Below are 17,807 nucleotides of genomic sequence, written 5' to 3'. Positions count from 1 at the left end.
CAGACGCCGCTAAGCAGCTGAGCTTGTTCCACCGCTCGCTTTCGCTTTTGACTGTTTCCTTTCGAAACGTGATTTCTTTGCTTTGTAGCTACAGCTATTATTACGTCAATAATTGTCTAATTGTTAGGATAGCAATCACGTGGTCAAGGTCACGTAGACTGATATCAAAATGGGAGCGACAGATGTGGTTTATGATGAAACAAGTGAAAGGGTTGAAGAATATTTCATGACTGAAGTCAGAGGCAAGTCAGCTTCAAGCGAGCACCTGGGACGAAGCAGGCAGCGGAGTTGGCATGATATGAACAGATATTACGTCACTCGCAGGAATTACGCAGGTCAGAGACAGCAGGAATGAGTCGGGTTTCAAACACATCCTCTGTCCGGGGGGTGACAAAGAAAGTGGTTCAGATGCTCCAGTAAGTCGAGTTGCTACGCGGAGATGAAGTTTGCTTTCTCGATTATCGAAGTTATTTAAATAAACATTAAACCGCGCATTCACGCGCTGCATGACATCGGATGAGCACACAATGCGCTAATGACGTCACAATAGCATTCTTGAAACACGCTATCTCGGAGATTTCATGAAAATGGAGGATGTAAATACCCCATTGAAACTGAGATATCAACAACATAAAAGTATCGCGGCGTCATTAGCTTACATAACATTATGACCTCACAAAGCGTAGATGCACTGAGAGAAGGACAAGAAAGTAGAAAGCGGCCGGGATTTTATGAAGCTCTTCTTAGCTGGTCAAAGTTGCAGCAAAATGTACAAGGTCTGCTTCACTTTGCTGGCATCCGGCTTATGACGTCGATAATCAGGTGCTATTCTGTCATAATTGCGCGCCCTCAAACGACGTTTTAAAGAATCATTGATCGTTGGTCATCTTATGAAGACACGAGCGGAGTTAATGACCTTCATAGTGTGAGATAATTCCCCGGGCATGACAGGAGGCCACCTGCTTCAATTACAGCTTCCAACCTGGCGCACAATTAAAGGAATAATTTTCCGCGGTAACAGCGACTGTTTTCCAATCGCTCTCAGTTCGAACCAAGCTTTGTGACATCACAACGTAACGACGACGCGAAAAGCAAAGGGTGTTATGACGTAACAATCGAGTTGCAACCGATCGCAGTTTAGAGGAAGTGAACGAATCCGCTGTGGCAGGCAACGCATTGCACTTCACAAGTAGCCCATTGTCTTCTCACAGGCACACATGACAAAGAATAATTAGACTATTGTGACGTCATACATACAAATACAAAGAAAGTATTTCCATCGACCTCAGCGTGTGACGATGATTTGATGATATTCTAGTTATTTAGGGCAATGATAACTTTTATGAGATGGTATTTTATGATTACTGAAAGCTCTTTGTGACCTCACAGACAAACTATGATACTTCCCCTGTTTATAACTGAAAGTTTTTATTAAGAGGAGATTTTACATCTGGGGGATTTTGCCAACGACTTGCACTGACTCGGTCAAGATTTATCCCGCGTTGATGATGGAGACGACCGACCAACACCAGATGACGTGAGTGAAATGTTTTTATTTTATTTGAGTAGAACTGACAACGCAACGTCGATATAACTTGCCTAGGCTGACTGGATGATATGAAACTTTGTCACGTCACAATCTTACCTCGTTTACTAATTATTTTAAGTTTTTCAAGTTCAAACTATTTAAGAGAAACCTTTTAGGTGAGTTGCATGAAGACGAAATACATGCGCGAATATTTCGAAACAAAATGTTGGAAAGGTTTCAACGCAAAAACAGCAGTGAGCGTAGAGGCAAACATTTTAGCCGGGGAGAAGTTTCGAGTTATAGCTGCGCTCATTGTAAATACGAGTTAGAACTAATCCTATACAACATGACACACGGGTATAACACTGTGTTCGTGCGTGGACCGATTTAGGCGTAGGATGCCAGTCTTCTTTCCAATTTGATGGCCCACAGTTTATTTCGTTGGATTACATAGCGCCCTGTAGTGGCAAGGTTTCAAGTATTATTAAAGCCACGCGGTGGTGGCAAAGAAACAATTTCATGACTTACAACGCGACTGCCACTATTTCGGCGGAGAAAATCGTGCGTTCGAAGCTATTTTTCACAATTTCTTGTTAACCTAACTTAAATGTTATAACATGGTCCCCTAAACGTAACCTAAATCAACCTTCTAATCTAAATTTAACTCCAATAAAACCTTAAATAACTCAACTCAATTTTTGAAAATACCCATCATCCCAACCTAACCGCCTATGTTTAGCAACAAGCTGCGTGACCAATAAATACAGTGAAATAGTGTATTCGAGTCGAGTCAACGAACATATCGTCGTCCAGTGATGGTATCAGGGGAGGGCGGGGTAACTCGTCGTTATGTCGATCGGATTAGCGAGAAAAGTTGACGACACGCAAGCATCTAGCTACTCACATCGTGCAATTAGTGGACAAGGTGTCAATTAAAGTTATTTTGTACGATGATGCGATGCAGGCCGCCGCATATTTTTGCGGTGAACTTTAATGAATTCAGAGCTGGCGTCGTTATTAATAAAGTGAGGACCAGGCTTGTGCAAGGCGGGTCAGCACGCTTCGCTCATGCTGGCATCGATTCAAGCTAATTGCTCTGTAAATATAGTCGTCGTTGTTGTCATTAACTTGTCCTGGGTTTGTCCACTTTCTACCGATGCTTGTTTTCCTGATCACAGGGTGCCCATTATTACGACAAAATTGTTCATTGTTTGGTAATTATCTCAATAACATACAAAGCATGAACACGCTTTTATGACGTAAAAATAGACGAGACAATGACAATTAAATTCACCATCCTGCCTAATTAGACTTCTGGGAAGCAACTCCAGGAGATGTTTACACAAAATTGTAATCTTAACGAAAGAAACTGGTACAAGCATCAAACCTGCAAAAGGTAATTTTCTGTGTCTACACCGGTTGCACGTTTGCTTTGAGTAGTCCAACAATGGCTGCATTGTGGCTATACTCATGCAGCTTATGACGTAACGCACTTTTTGTGTTTGCGACTCGTTACACTCAACTTGCTCAGTATAAGTCTTGTTTGCGTCGAGCTGAAGGTGTCGCCGCATCAAGATGGAGCCGCGTCATGGTGTAGGCGCAGACGGATCGTGAAGTTTTACAACATGCGGATCATCCAGTTGGGAACGTGCGGTTTGTGGTGTGGCTCATATTCAAGATTTCTATGCAAAGCTGATTGCTGGCCAGACACCGACCCTTGCACAAAGTACTGGATCGTTATTTGGAACGGAACCACTTCCTCCTGAGTTGCATCAGACGTAGCGAGTCGCCGCTTTGTCTAAAAACGCCACGTTGCTGGCTTTCTACGATCAAATTTTTGTTTTTTTTCTAAAGATTTTTCGGCCGAATTTGACCGGAAGGTTTTTAAAATAAGATCAAGTTTGTTTGACTGATTGCGTCAAACACAAACGCAAATAAATATGGAACGAAACAAACTTCCAATTGTTGTTTTTGCGTCGCTTGTGGTGGCGCAAGGAAAACGTACTCGCGGCTGATCAATCATATGCAATACGACGTGGCATGACGCAAAGACAGCTCGATGTTCCTGTGAGGGCGACCACATTTGTTGGGAGATCCCCGAATGTGAAACTAAGTGAGCAAGATGACAGAATGGATGAAAGTTCTTTAGTACAATTGTGAAGTCACTGAGCCTTGCCCGAGTCACAGGTTCTTGTAAAGTACGTCACAATGAAATAAACAAACACAAAATATGTCAGGTCAGGAGTTAAAAAACCTAAAAGATGAAGAAATACGAACTTTGTCCCGAGTTCATCTTAATTGAGCCAACATGAGGTCAACGCCGGGTTCAAATGACACATTGCTGCTTATTGCCGCCATTATTCCTTCAGCCGAAGTAGCGAGGTTGGTTCAGACAATTTTACTACTATGGCGGCTATTTCTTAGTTAAGGACTTTTTTCCATTAAAAATAGGGACAGATGCGATGATCAGAATTTCGCGTTTTCATTTTTAACGTTTCCGGCTCGGTACTCTGCTTCATTCACATGTCGCTATGATGACGCAACAAACATAACTAGAAAGCATTGTGACGTCACATCCTGGTAACGTTGCGCTTACGCTGTTTGAGTAAGGTCCTTCCTTTGATAAACGCCGCATGACCAGTTGATTATTTGGAAATCTTTGACGCACAGAAAGCCTTGTTTGTGTTCGTGTATGACGTAACAATATGCTACGGTACATGCATTATGAGGTCAAAGTGGACGACGTAATTTATTAGATTTTGTGACAAAATTTTCTTTTGTTGCGTCTGTATTTAAAGTGCTGCGCATGCGCACTGTCCCTATCTATTGTACAGACCTGGGATGTCCAACCTTTTATCATAGTGGGCCGCATTGTCACTTGAAATAATTGAATGGGCCGCAGAACCTATTAAATTTCAAGAAAAATGGGTACATGAAGTACATACTTTTGGAGTGAAAATGACTAGCGGGCCACACAAAAATCTCAGGCGGGCCGCAGGTTGGACATCCCTGGTATAGACTATAGAGCATATAAACCACGTGACTCTTGGCATAGTGCGAAAATGAAAGCAACCGGGCATGGAGCTGGAATTAAGCAAACTAGCTGAAAATTTGAAGTCAAGATTGTTCGCTAATTGCCGGTTCTAAAATTCATCAGCACAAATTTGCAAAGTTCTCTGCGCACGGTTTGCCCTTTACGTGAATCAGTTGTAAGTCTTTTGACGTAACAAGCGACCTATTGTTGCAACACACTCACCTACGACTAATGACGTATGAAAATTCAAGTAATTGATCAAAACATTTAAAATCTCGCCTAAACAATTTGACTGACGACCATTTTTATCCATTTCATTGTTGCTAAGCTCTCTTATTATGACGTATTTTAAATGTTTTTTCAGCCAAAACCACATTTTCGAGAAACCTCATCCTTCGATTTTGCTGAAACTTTAAAGATATTTTTGGAATATTTTTACGAACCGCGCAAATATTTGAGCGGGTTAGATCTGCTTCACCTGGTTTTACGTCACAGGCGTGTTTAAAGAAGGTTTTCTTTCCATGCGGCTGCGTCGGTGACATTAACAGGTTGCAGGCATTGCAAAGGTCCCAAAGTTTTTCTCTGTTGTTGGCGGCTCATGCACCCAACGTATCAATGAAAGTGTTATGCAACGACATCTATGTTGGTCGCTTCCAGCTCCACAGACGTAATAAGCGTTCTGTTATGTAACAATATTCGTAATATATAAGGTTTAGGTTAGGGGGAAATTCTTTTTAACCTTTTTCTCTCCGACAATGTCCAACTCTGTTAGATTGATGCTTTGATGCACTTGTGACGTAATAAAGCATTTCGTGAATTTCAGCAAAAGAATAGAGGGTAGTTACGCGCATGCGCAGTTATTCCATCTGCGCATTCTGCTTTCAGTTAATAAAACAGCTTCCTCCCTATTACGTCACTTTATGCGCAGTTTACATCAGCCTGGTTTGCTGTGCAGATCACGTGACTATATCTTTGCTGTTATAGACAATGCTTACGTATCGCGGCTGTCGTTGTATTTGTGAATGATCACGTGACAATGGTTTTGTTTATTACATCAAATTATTCGAATAAATCAACGTTGAAGATTTCTTCTGCGCAGTAAAACTTTGGAGAGTTTTCATTAAAAACACTTTTTAGGAAAAAACAAAGCTCTTTGTAAATTGTAGTCGCTTCTTTCTCAATGGGGGAAACCCCTATTTCAACTGGACTTCCGTCGGTTCAAAGGTGACCCTCGATCTACAGGTGGGTGTCAGGGTGAAGTCAGGGCAAATGAAAGAGTCGATTCCGCGGCGCAGATGTAGACCAGCGCAGACACCCCCGTGAGTCATTCGCTTATCCGCTTCTCAGATTACCAGCTGATTGGCTAAAAATAGTTGAAATCGTCATAATAGACAAAGAAGCGATGATTCCACTAACTTACCACGGCGTTAAAATTACCTGTTTATTGGGGGGGGGGGCGGTGGTTTATTAATGAGAATGTTTACTAGAACCAGCGTGTTGAGATTTTGTTACCGCGTCGTTCTAGAATACACTCGACACAGAACAAACAGTCGTTGAATTAAAACTGATTGCTGGTGAGGCTTCGATGACAAAACACCTCGATACATGATATTGCGACAAAATAATGACAACGTAGTGGAAGGAAACCTACGTTTGTGACGAAACAATCACTGATTTGCAACAATTTTCTCTTGTGGAGTTTTGCCACTTAAAGTTTTGTTGAGCTTCATAAAAGCGCGGAAATTTTCGCCATGTACAACAACAACAATGAACTTTACCGCCTTCATTTCCGTCACATGTTGATCAGAGCAAGTCACACGATAATTTTATTGTGACGTCATAACTTGCAATAACCCAGCACGTCGCGTTCTTTATTCGAACATGTTGACAATTGTGTTCATGTTTTTGCCCCAAATTGTCCGAGTTTAAAATTATGTGACAATCGGTAGCGCTGCCCTCTTCGTAGGAGTTGAAACGAACAACTTGTAAAAACAGATGAAACATCCCGTCTTCATCGCTTTGTTTGATTGAGAAGCTTCAAGTTTTCGTTGATCTCGCAACAAACAGAATTGTTGAGTTTGCAGAGTTGAGTGAAAAGGAACAAAAATAAAGTTTTATGAATCAGTGAAGAACTTTGAAGTGTTTTGAAAAGATCTGATTCACCTCGACTTAATTTTCTTAATCGCTCAAAGTTTTCTTTCAAATTGAAGCGACGCGATGTAGAGAGGCGCTCTCTTCGCCGATTAAGTTTTCAAGCAGCGGCCAAAGCAATCGATGGTTGTAAACAAGGTTGCGCTCAAAATAGCCGCGCGTTTGACATGAACCGACGTCGACCGAGCCAGGAAACATCGATCGCAATTTCTTGCTCAAATTTTTTTTTGAGAACACGTCGCACAACTTAGCAGAGAAAGCGGTAAACCAGGTCACGTTACCGGCTTGATTTCTTACGTCATAATACGTACTATTCCATTGACAACGATAAGTATGTTTCAGCAAAAAGTTTTCGACGAGCACAGATCGATGAATAACTTTCCACGAAAGAATAATTAATCGGTTATGTGATGTCAACGAGATCGCCCGGATGTACAGATATTCGGCTGTGGAGGCAGACACGCGCGTAATCGCGACGCAGACAACAAATAAAAGCAGCACCCTCAAAATATACTTCCGGTTCTTACTCATTTCTGCAGATATATTCAGGCTATGCCCGTCTGCACATCTGCCATATATCACGTCTCACGTCTGAGTAAAATCTCGAGCTCTGTGACGTCACAATATGCTCGCAGCTCACGTGAGCAGCAAAGTAAAATTGCAACAAAACGTTACAATTTTCACGCCGTAATAGTTTTAGGTGAAATATAAAAAAGAAAAAAGCTATCTGATTGTTACGTCATCACAAACAGGACGGATCTTCGACAGACGAGGTGGCCTGTTGATTCATGATTGGCTGAGATGACAAAGATGGATTGAAACGAGCTTGAGTGTCACCAGCCTCAGAATGTGATGAAATACAACCCCCCGCTCGTATATGCTCGCTCCGTGCTTGTTAGTAGGCGACCTGGCGCAATATGCCACCCCCAACTTCCCGGATATTCAACAATGCCAGTTTCTTTATGACGTAATAGTATTTCATCCAAAAATTCTTGTGCTCGGAAAACAAACAGGACCGCGCTAAATCCGGGCTTCTCAGTTTTCTCAAACAACAAATAAGAAAAACGCGCGACGCAAAACCGCAAATGAAAGAAGTCTGCATTGTTGCGACGTATGACGTCATAATGTTTTTGCACGTTGTGGTTTTTCTGGGACGTGTTTTGTCGTTGAACATGAACTCGCTCGGAGTTGAAGCGGGGGCTTTATCTATGACGTAAAACAAGTAAAATTATTAGAGTGACAAAGTAAATCTATTTTTGTGGTTCTGAAGTCAAAAAATTGTTTATTTGTAAAAATGGATGTTTGGGAAATTTGCAACTATTTTTACGTATCCTGGCCGGAAAGGTTGCCCTGGCAACGAAGCAAGTGCTGTAAGTTTGATGAGATTCGAAATAAACCGGATATATGGTCAATACGACAGCTTCCGCTAAAAAAGTGGGCTTCTTATGTTTCCTCCCATGATTTAAATTGCTCAGTTCATGATTTCTGACTATTTTCGACGCTACGTTTACCTTTTATGACGCAGTAATGACGTCATGTTTTGCGAGCACGTCTTACCCCGATGCTGAAATCTCCAATAACATAGAAATATTTGAATACATTTTACTGGCGATACGAAGCTACATCACAATTCATTATTACGACACAATATTGCAGAAAGAGAAATAAGAATTTTCAATTTCCGATTAAAAGAAGGAAACGTCATTGATGTCGTCATTATGACGAAGAGCCTCCGCACATGAAATCTGAAGCGGGTCGGTCGTATAGAGACAGAGGTCATGAGGTCATGACAGGTAGAAGTGAAATGAACCAAATATGTCCACTTGCTCAGGTGCAGATATTGTTTATGACATCATAATTGGTTTCAGCGTTTATTTATAAACGCAGAGGAAATAATGAACCAAATCTCCTCCCAACCTGACCCGGAAGTAGAAACAAACGAACAAAGATCATAAAGTGACGTAACAATGCATGGGAGATACACAAATGCAGGATTGCTTTGAACTAGAAAAAGAGTTGAACGCTGTTGCCAGGATTTGAGCATTTTGACAGCATGGAAAGGTTCAATTCCCCTTGGAGACCCGATTTGTAGTAGGTGCTTCCCCTACGCAAGTACCAGTTCAGATTCGACCAATCACAGCTCGAGCCTTGATACGCGAGTGTCGATGCGGTGTGCGATGCAACAAAACACATTAATTCCAACTCAATAAACCCACGAATCGTGACGGTGTCGAGATGTAAATCGTGACTTGCGGTTGGAGATTTGTGAATTGTGTAAAAGACTAATGGGGCAAGTTACAAGGACTTGAGATCACGTTGTGGGCCTGATCGCTTCGCTATAGCGAGTTAGAGGTAAGAGATCGCAAATAAATTTCCTTCTATTGGGCGCGCCCCTTGCACCAACGACATCTTAACTAGGCCATAGGAATCTATTTTAGTTCAACAGAAATCAAACAAACAATCGCAACAACAACTTCCTCGATAAGTGGAAAAAATATTTCCCTTCAGATATAGCTTCGTGGCCACTTTGATCTACCAGAATAGGAAGTCTGGTGGCTTTGACGTCACAATGTTCGACGCTTTTAGCTGTATGTCAACATTTTTTGACGTGACCTCACAAACTCGCCCTATGCTACGTCACAATTAACATTATCTGACGTGTTGTACAAGGCTCATGCGTCGTCAAATAAAGCAGGAAGCTTTCAAAAGTTTCAGTGAATTAATTTTCTTCATCTATGAATCTATGAGTGTATGAGTCTTCTATCTATGAATCGCGTTATTTATCAAAGCAAATTATTCTCACCAATCCACACGACGGGTTGATCGCCCTGTGGTTGTTGCTTCATCGAACTCGCAATCACCAGCGCGAAGGAGAAACAACTTGAGCCACTTGATGGCCAGAGTGTGACGTCACGCAACGCTTTTTTCCCGACGTGATATATAAAACCGAGTGATCGGTGGAATCGCTGTTAGTTGGTTTGCAAACAGTGTGAGGGAAAGGAGTGGTTTCAGGTTTATTAATTATTTCTTCGATGTTTTTCAGATTTGGAAAATATAAAAAACTGACAACTAAACGAGAAGAAGAAAGATTTTTAAAAAATCATCCTTCTGAACTACCATTGGATAAATTATCGCTGTCGACAGAAGCCCTGGACAGTTCTAGAAGAACCACTTGGTACGCTGGACAGAACAGCTCCACCAGCCAGATAGCAGAGATAGACAGTTTCAAGCGAAGAAGTGGCCAACCCGCCAGTGTCAAAGTCGAGTCAAGTTCAAGACCAAAGACTTTAGAATCGAAATTGGCAAAAAGCGATCCTCAGCTCTCGACGCGCGTCAAAGAAAGTCCCGAACTTCGAAAACAAACGAGACTTTCATCCGACGAAAGTCCGACAAAGTTTGGATTCGTCCGATTACGCGAAAAGTCGTCGCCGGTGAGTGATCGCATCGGCCGCTTTGTTCAAGAGAGTACTCGCGAGTTATTTTGACTAAAACTTTTCTGTTTTCAGTTCCAAAAGCGATCAGAGAAATCGGTCTCAGTCTACGGCGACAGTTTGGTCTCGAGCAAGAAGAACCGACACCGCACCGGCATATTTTCATCATCAGTCATGAGAAGGTGAGTCTTAACCAATGCAGCAGCAGCGCGAGGTCCAACTGAAACAAACTTAATAAAAAAAATTTCCTTGCAGACCAAGAAACACTTTGTCCAGCTCCCCACTGAGTTTGACCGAAACCCTCGAAAATAAAAGTGAGTTATTCCTTTGTAATTGCCGGGCTATGGTTTGTTTATAAAATATTCATTGTTGTGTAACAATGTAACGACAATATCATGTAAAACGAAGCTTGCTGGGACCAGGCAGATCAGGTGTAACCAGCGACCCGCAAATCTTTTTGGAGTAAATCGCGTTTTGAATAAAGTCTGACCTGTTGAAAACAATGATAATTATGTCGTGGCAATTGTCGATAATGTTGTCATGGCGATAATTGTGCGCGAAAGGAATTCGCCGTCTAGCTCCACACCTTAACAATGGGTCTCTTAATTATGACGTGATAAATAGCCCTTTGTTTCATCAGAAATTACACACGTCGCCAAAGCTCTGGGCAAAACAGTCGAAGAGCTGCTTTTATCTTTCGAGTTATAAATATCGCGCTAATGGCAATTAAGCCCGGGGCGTCTGTCGACCCGAGCTATAAAAAATCGCGATGCGCGAAACGTTCCTCGGAGCTGAGTTAATTCTTTGTACACAGCGACAACGCTTAAACGGATGTTTAATAATACATCATCGAATATGAAGCGTCTCTATATAAAGCGACACCCATAGACGTTAAACCGATACAATTCTGGAATAGCTCTTTGTCGAATCCATCTTTGTCACGTTTGGCAAGCGTTATATTGTGCTATTATTACGTAACAAACATACAATTGATTGCTTCCGTTTTCAACAATGAGACATCTGATTATAGATCTTCAATCTGTAATTTTCTTCGAATATAGAATTCCGAACCGCGTTCAACGATTTTCTGGGGTCGGAATACAGCTCTGAGAATCTCCGCTTCTGGACTTCTTGTGAAAAATTCCGGAAGATGAAGAGCGCGGAACAGCGACTGCGAGAAGGTCGATGGATCTACTCCCAATATATTTCACCCAACGCTCCTCACCAGGTAAATAGCACATTTTATGACATCACAATTTAGCCATTGCTCTGCAGCTGAAACCTCATTAAACTGGGCTCGTTGGGAGGGGGAAAACCCAAAATAGAGTTTTACGATCTCGTTTTGTTTCAATTCACGAGTTAATTTTGGTTCAACCGGATTTTTATTATTTATTGTTTCTGATAAACGTTTAAAATCCTGCGATAAAAATAGATCCTTTGACGTCTCGCATTGTTTACTTGGCTGCTTTTACTGCGATAAAACGCGTCACAATCACTTCCCTGCGTCACAATGTGTCGCGGGCAGGAGCTATGCACGGCACGTTTAAAGCTGGGCGCGTAGGACAATGCACGAGCCTGGTTTGAAATAAATGAAGGTCGAAGCCTCCCTAGGCTGGTTATATTACGTCAGTCGAAGTGAACAATGCATTTGAATATTGGCGCACAATGCTCATTGTTTGGTGTGATTATGACATAAACAATTTTTTCATCCATCACAGATCAACATCGATTACATCACGCGTCGACAAGTGACTCTGATGTTCACCAGCGATGAAAAGATTCCGAGCGACATCTTCGACAACGCGCAGCGATACGTCTTCGCGATCATGGAGAACGACTCCTTCCCTCGCTTCATCAACTCGAATTACTACAAAGAAGCGATTTGTAAAAAGAACGCGTTCGAGTCGATGTTTGGGGGGATTTTGGCCGGAAGCAAGAGCACGGGAGTTGGCTCCCCCCACAAGACGGGCAGCAGCTTGAAAAGCAACAGCAACGGCAACAACAACACCGGACCGAGCGCAACGGAGTCGACTGGCGACAACCATTCGTCAAAAAATGTCGTCGTCAGGCGATTTTCCTTCGGCTTCAAGAAGACCCACAGCACGAAGTCAGAATCCTCGGGTTCGATTCCCGACATAGACCCCAACATTTTTATACCGGTCCAAGTTAGTGTGGCTTAATGCTTGGGCGGTGCACTAAGGAGAACCGACATGAAGCGTTCCTAGCCTCATTCGGGCGACCTTCGAAATAGTTTCAACGCTAAGTTAGGCGAGACAAATGTGACTCAATGACGTCACAATAGAATTTAGCCAAGTAGCCGTAGGCAAGGAGAGAATGGAGAAATCTTTCCGCTCTTAAACGACCTCCCAGGTTAAGGGGGAATTATTATTCGAGTAGTAACGGAACGTGCGAACGCGATGCGCTGTGCCAGGTCGAATGCCACTGTGCAATATTTATACGATCGTTTCTAAAGAACATTTTATCGATGTGAAGTGTACCTTGTTGTACCCTGCTGTACCCTGCTGTACCCTGTTGTACCCTGCTGTACCTTGTTGTACCCTGCTGTTCTCGGTTGTACCTTGTTGTGACAATTTTTTCAGAATTATTTTTTGTTTCTTCTTCCCAGCACATTTCTGTGATATTGCGCCTTGTCTTCAAGCTTAAAAAATAAACTCTCTTTGATCAAGTCGCCAGTTATTTGAAAATCTGGAACCGTGATTTTCAACCTGGGCTCCATGAAAAGCTTTCAGAAGTCAGATTTCAAATTTTAACTTCACAGTTTATGACGTAACAAAGTTTTGATTACAAGCTAACAAAAACAATTTTGAGAAGAAACATCCCAAAATAGCTCTGTGGGCTTGCAAGTTGTTATTTGAGTGAATTAACTCGATATGCGGCAGCTGGCACAACAGCAGCAACATCGATGAACGACTCAACATAGAACTAGCCAAGTCGTTAAGAGAAAGATTTATATTAAGCGCGGCTAAGTTCCAGTTACCAGCAGCATGGATGGGGATCCAGTTGTGTTAAATTTAGAAACTCACTTTAATAACTGCACATAAATAACAGCAAGAGCGTATTTGTAAATCCTTCATAGCAGGCTTCCCTTATTTTATCGACGAGGGTAAAAATACGAGAAATTCAGCTTTTTCGATTACTTTATTTGCAAGACCACTTTTAAAACTTTTTTGTGACAAAATAAACAGACTTAGTGACGTGATAAGGCGACCTCCTTGGTGTTGTAAGATGGAAAAGTTGATACAGCGGCGAAGTGAATGTTGTTGATTATCAGAGCGTGGTTGAACGACTTGTGAGGTCTTTATGGAAAAATTTTACTTCGCAAAATATCACGAACAATAATTCTAAAAAGATCCATAGAAAACAATCCAGGCCGTCGGTGAAAAATGTAAAAAGGCGGATTTTGTAACAATCGACGTAGGCGGCCGACCGCGAAAGCATAATCTCGAATTTGAAAAGAATTTCTTCATCTGATGAATCAACGTCGTTTGACAAAATCTCGCCTCTAACGTTTCGTTGAAAGCAAATTAAATCGCAAAATAAACACCGAAGGGAAATTGACGTGGCTGCTTAAAGCGATAATTTTCCATTATGGCGTCATAATCATGCGCTATTACCGAATAGTGAACATGATGTTGAGCAAAAGATCATCCAATCGCGCAACAGATCTTCAGCAAAAGTTCGACCAATAATTTTTTAACACGAAGTTTAAGAATTGAAGCGCTCTCAACAAGTCTGTTTAAGGCTTTATTTAATCACAATGCTTTCTTTAAGTCACGTGAGTCACAAGAATGGATTGACGAGAATTAGAAGCGCTTTGTACAAACTCACTTATGACGTCACTGATGTAACTAAAAGGGAATTTGTTGAAAAACAAAAGGTTTGGGAAATTAGGATCGACCCATGATGGATGGTTGAACATGTGGGTGAGTCAGCTGAGGTTATTTTTATAACAAGAGTCGTCGTCGGTGAAACTGTATGAATCACGCGTCTTCCATTGATGACAAACAAAGAACAAAATGGCTCAACAAAGAAAATTTTCGGTTCCTGCAGCGCCACAACCTGCAGCCGAGCGTGCAGCGAGCAATTAAGCTTCTCCTGGTTTTTACACGAACACTTCTTCAATCATAAATCTACTTCCAAGCAATGGACTTGCAAATTGACCAGTTTATTAACTTAACTTATCGAACAAGAACACGACAGAAAACATCTGTGAGCTTATCAGGGGCCATCACCATTATGACGTAACAAGCCTTCACGTGTAAGTCATCGAATGCCATATTTGTTTTTGTGTGAATAAGACAGAAAGAAAGTGTGCAGCCAAATATGGAAGTTAACCCTTCAATAGTCGTCCAACTTCTATTTCTTTGCAACTTAATTATGCGGTAATAAACGAACATTCACTGCAAACAAGGTAATGACGTCAAAGTTGACATGATTAACTCTTATTTTAAAACTGAGAAAGTCGTTTCGGGGTCACCACATGAGAACGAAAGCAAATTTTTTTATAAAACTTGAACAACTATCGCTCTGATTTGAACAAAGCACAGACAGGAAATTGTCAAAGCCAAAGCAACTCGGCCCATTCAGCAGAATTTTCTTGGAGAACGAAACTTTTACACATTCTAAGATTGTCCTCGCCAAACTACGTCGCTGTTATTATAAGAAAATTGATAAACGCAGGAAATTTTGACTATTTTTATAAACAGGAATTTCTTAACAATGACCAATATACAATCACCAAGCAGAAGCGCCATTATGTTGCACACGACCAATATTTCAATTTTAACCATGGTTGTGCTGTCACATAACGTATTATGACGTCACGATTGAGTTGAACGTGCAGTGAAATGTGACGATCATCCAAATGCAAAAGTTGTTGTGGTATATTTAGCAACCGATGAATAAGAACCCGTTCTAAAGGGTTGAATTTAAAAATATAAAACCAGCGATTTTCACCCTGACTGGTTCATATAAATATCTACATCGGTGCTGAGCTAGTTCAAGTCAATTATATCATTGTGAAGTCATAATTAGATTGTTACCTACAAGCTTTGTATGGAAGACACATACGTCATCGTCATCGACTGTTTAAGTTTAATCGCTGATTATTTAGATTTGAGCAGGATCCATTCACCAAGACGCGATTAACAGCGTATGACCAGGTAATAACCAGCAATTATGCGGCGATAAACGGAAATTATGAGGTAAAAAAACGCTGCCGGGAAACGTAGTGATGTCACAATCACAGACGGCTTGTTTGACGACGTGACATCGACGTTAATTCACGGCTGTGTTGTTCAACTTATTATTTCGAATTTAGACTTTCAGCCCTGAGATATATTTAAACTGGCCCCTCTCAAAATAGAATTTCGCCAAAAATAAACTCGCTCAAGGTGGAAAGATTTGAACAAACCGAATAAAGCACTGACGCGGTTGCTTAGCAACTCACAACAAGAGGAAAGACGTCTTCAATAGTTCTCCTTTCGTGTCAGGTTATAACTATAGTTGAAGAACGCTTGTGGACCAATGAGACTATTTCGAGATTCGTTCCACTTCTTTGCGTCGAAAGATGCAATTATGACCCAACAATGGTTGCGGGAATTACAGGATGATGACGGAGGTGATTGACAAGACATCGATCTCCAGGACATCGCTTAGTGGCTTCGGGTTTCGTTTAAAAACTTTTATCGGGGCTTCAAATCATCGACTCGTTTTGTGTTTGGTGAAAAACAAAACCTTGATGACCCGGGCACCAGTGCATCGGTCATTCCACTTCTGTTTCGCGCCAAGTTTTAAAGTGGTTTGAACAAAATTGCTTACTATTCACTGACAGAGATGTCACCGGTAAATCATTAACTAAACAAATTTAGTTATTTTCATTGTCTGGGATCTCCTTGGCGGTGAATCAGGCGCCACGTCACAAGTTTTTCTATGTTTCTTAACGTGGCTACCCACACATGAGCTAAACAGGGCTAACCAATCAAGTGGGCAATTTCGCTCGCTCCATCGCAATCTTCTTAAACTAATTTGGTGTCTTTAATAATTTATCTTTTATTAAGCACAGCATCATCCTTTCACGTGGACTCGCTGGTTGTTGTCGTTGCGAAAGTCGCGATTTTTGCTCGAAGTTCTTCACCAGTCAAAACAAAAATTGCCGACAACAACAACAATCTTGGCCTATTTAGTTTGGCTGCAGTTCATTTCATAGTTATTACACCACTGTCTACTACTCTATTACGTCACTAAGTACATTATAGATATTTGAATGCACGTGAATGTTAAGTCACTATTGCTTTTGTTGTTCCCTGGCAAACTTGAGCAAAGCAACTTTAAATATCTCCACCTAAACCTGAAGTAGCAAGCTCAACTTTCTGTCAATAAATTAAAGCTACCTCTTGAGATAATTTTCTATTTCATTTTTCTCAAGTATTTGTAGTTATTTAACCATGGTTCTTGCTACTGTTTTATTGGTCAAAAATGATTGCGTAATCAATAAAATAAAAAAAACAGTCGAAAACATGCTTTGCGGGAAGAAATGTGCAAAGCGACAGGTCTAAGGAGAAGTTTTTCATGGTTTGTGCAAAAGATGAAACTCGGACAATTCATTGAACTTTTAGCGAAGCACAATTATCTCCGTTTTCACCGTTCAATGCATTGTTGTATCTCAGCGTCCTCTGAGGGCTGCTGCATAGAACCTTGATCAACTTCTTCGTTTGTTTCTCTTCTCTCATGTGTTTTACTGCACTCTTTCCCAGGATGTGTTTCTGATAGAGCTGCCACTTGTTTGGCGTCTCCCCCCCAACGCCACACAAGTAAGTCAGATTTGAAGGTTTTTGTCGGCATTCGTGGCCCGAAAACGTGGCGCTTCCGGATCCGCAACGATGGCGCCATTTTTGATGACGAAATGCCACAGACATTCGATACGACATTCCGCCTTTCTGCGCGCATTTGTTGAGCAGGCTGGCACCTAAACACCTGGTTTCTGTCACTGTGCATGGATCAACGCGTTCAGGTGTGAGGTGGCGTGTTGGTCTGCCGTGACCATAATCCTTGCTTGCGGAGACACAATCCCACTTTTCGTTCAAAAAGCGCAAAGTTTTCGCAACGATGTTTTTCTGTTTCATGTAACCTTGCACGCTGGCTCGGCCCTTCTTTCTCCTGATTGGCCGCAACAAGTGTTTCAGTTCTTCGTAATTTCCCTGAATCTTGTCATAATCAGCTTCAATCGGAGTGAGACAGAAACCTAAATCTTGCAAATCGAAGTCTTCTTCGAACTCTGTTTCTTTGTAAGTCTCAAGACTGCCGCCAAGTACGTGATTATTTGCTGATATTTCCAACGCTAAAGGACGCACGGAGCTGGAAACGTACGATATCCCACCTTCAATGAAACTTGAATTAACCTGGTTGAATGGGGAGCAGCCGTACTGGGTTATTCCTGCAGATGGCGGTAAGGAATACCGAAGAAAAGGGGACGACATACAGTTGGCTGGAGAGCTGTAATGCTGCATGCCGTAGCCTTGAAGTCCACCATTCCAAGAGAAACCGTGATCTGCGTATGGCGTATTTCCATGGTTCCATTGCAGTGAAGGTTTGTTGGTGCTAGCAGTCGGTAAGTTTCTTACAATGTCGCCGGTACCAGGCT

The 17,807-nt window shown here is 41.7% G+C and overlaps 1 protein-coding gene across 1 annotated transcript; it reads left to right on the top strand.

The window, feature by feature from the left end:
* Nucleotides 1-1,379: 1,379 nt before the first annotated feature.
* LOC143468953 (uncharacterized) lies at nucleotides 1,380-12,831 on the top strand. The gene is made up of 6 exons (XM_076966442.1): nucleotides 1,380-1,537; nucleotides 9,757-10,144; nucleotides 10,220-10,326; nucleotides 10,400-10,458; nucleotides 11,206-11,372; nucleotides 11,863-12,831. The coding sequence occupies exons 1-6, from the start codon at nucleotides 1,506-1,508 to the stop codon at nucleotides 12,322-12,324; spliced, it is 1,215 nt and encodes a 404-aa protein (XP_076822557.1). The 5' UTR covers nucleotides 1,380-1,505; the 3' UTR covers nucleotides 12,325-12,831.
* Nucleotides 12,832-17,807: the final 4,976 nt, after the last annotated feature.

Source organism: Clavelina lepadiformis, chromosome 8, assembly GCF_947623445.1.
Source record: "Clavelina lepadiformis chromosome 8, kaClaLepa1.1, whole genome shotgun sequence".
Lineage (NCBI taxonomy): Eukaryota > Metazoa > Chordata > Ascidiacea > Aplousobranchia > Clavelinidae > Clavelina > Clavelina lepadiformis.
The sequence above is the reverse complement of the archived record's forward strand: the minus strand, read 5'-3'. Positions and strand labels throughout refer to the sequence as shown.

What these genes read in the sequence shown, in the direction of transcription:
- LOC143468953 (XM_076966442.1), top strand. Translation starts at nt 1,506, where the DNA reads ATGATGGAGACGACCGACCAACACCAGATGAC. An exon ending in CGAAACCCTCGAAAATAAAA is followed by an intron (nt 10,459 to 11,205) that starts GTGAGTTATTCC and finishes CTTCGAATATAG; the next exon opens with AATTCCGAACCGCGTTCAAC. An exon ending in CACCCAACGCTCCTCACCAG is followed by an intron (nt 11,373 to 11,862) that starts GTAAATAGCACA and finishes CATCCATCACAG; the next exon opens with ATCAACATCGATTACATCAC.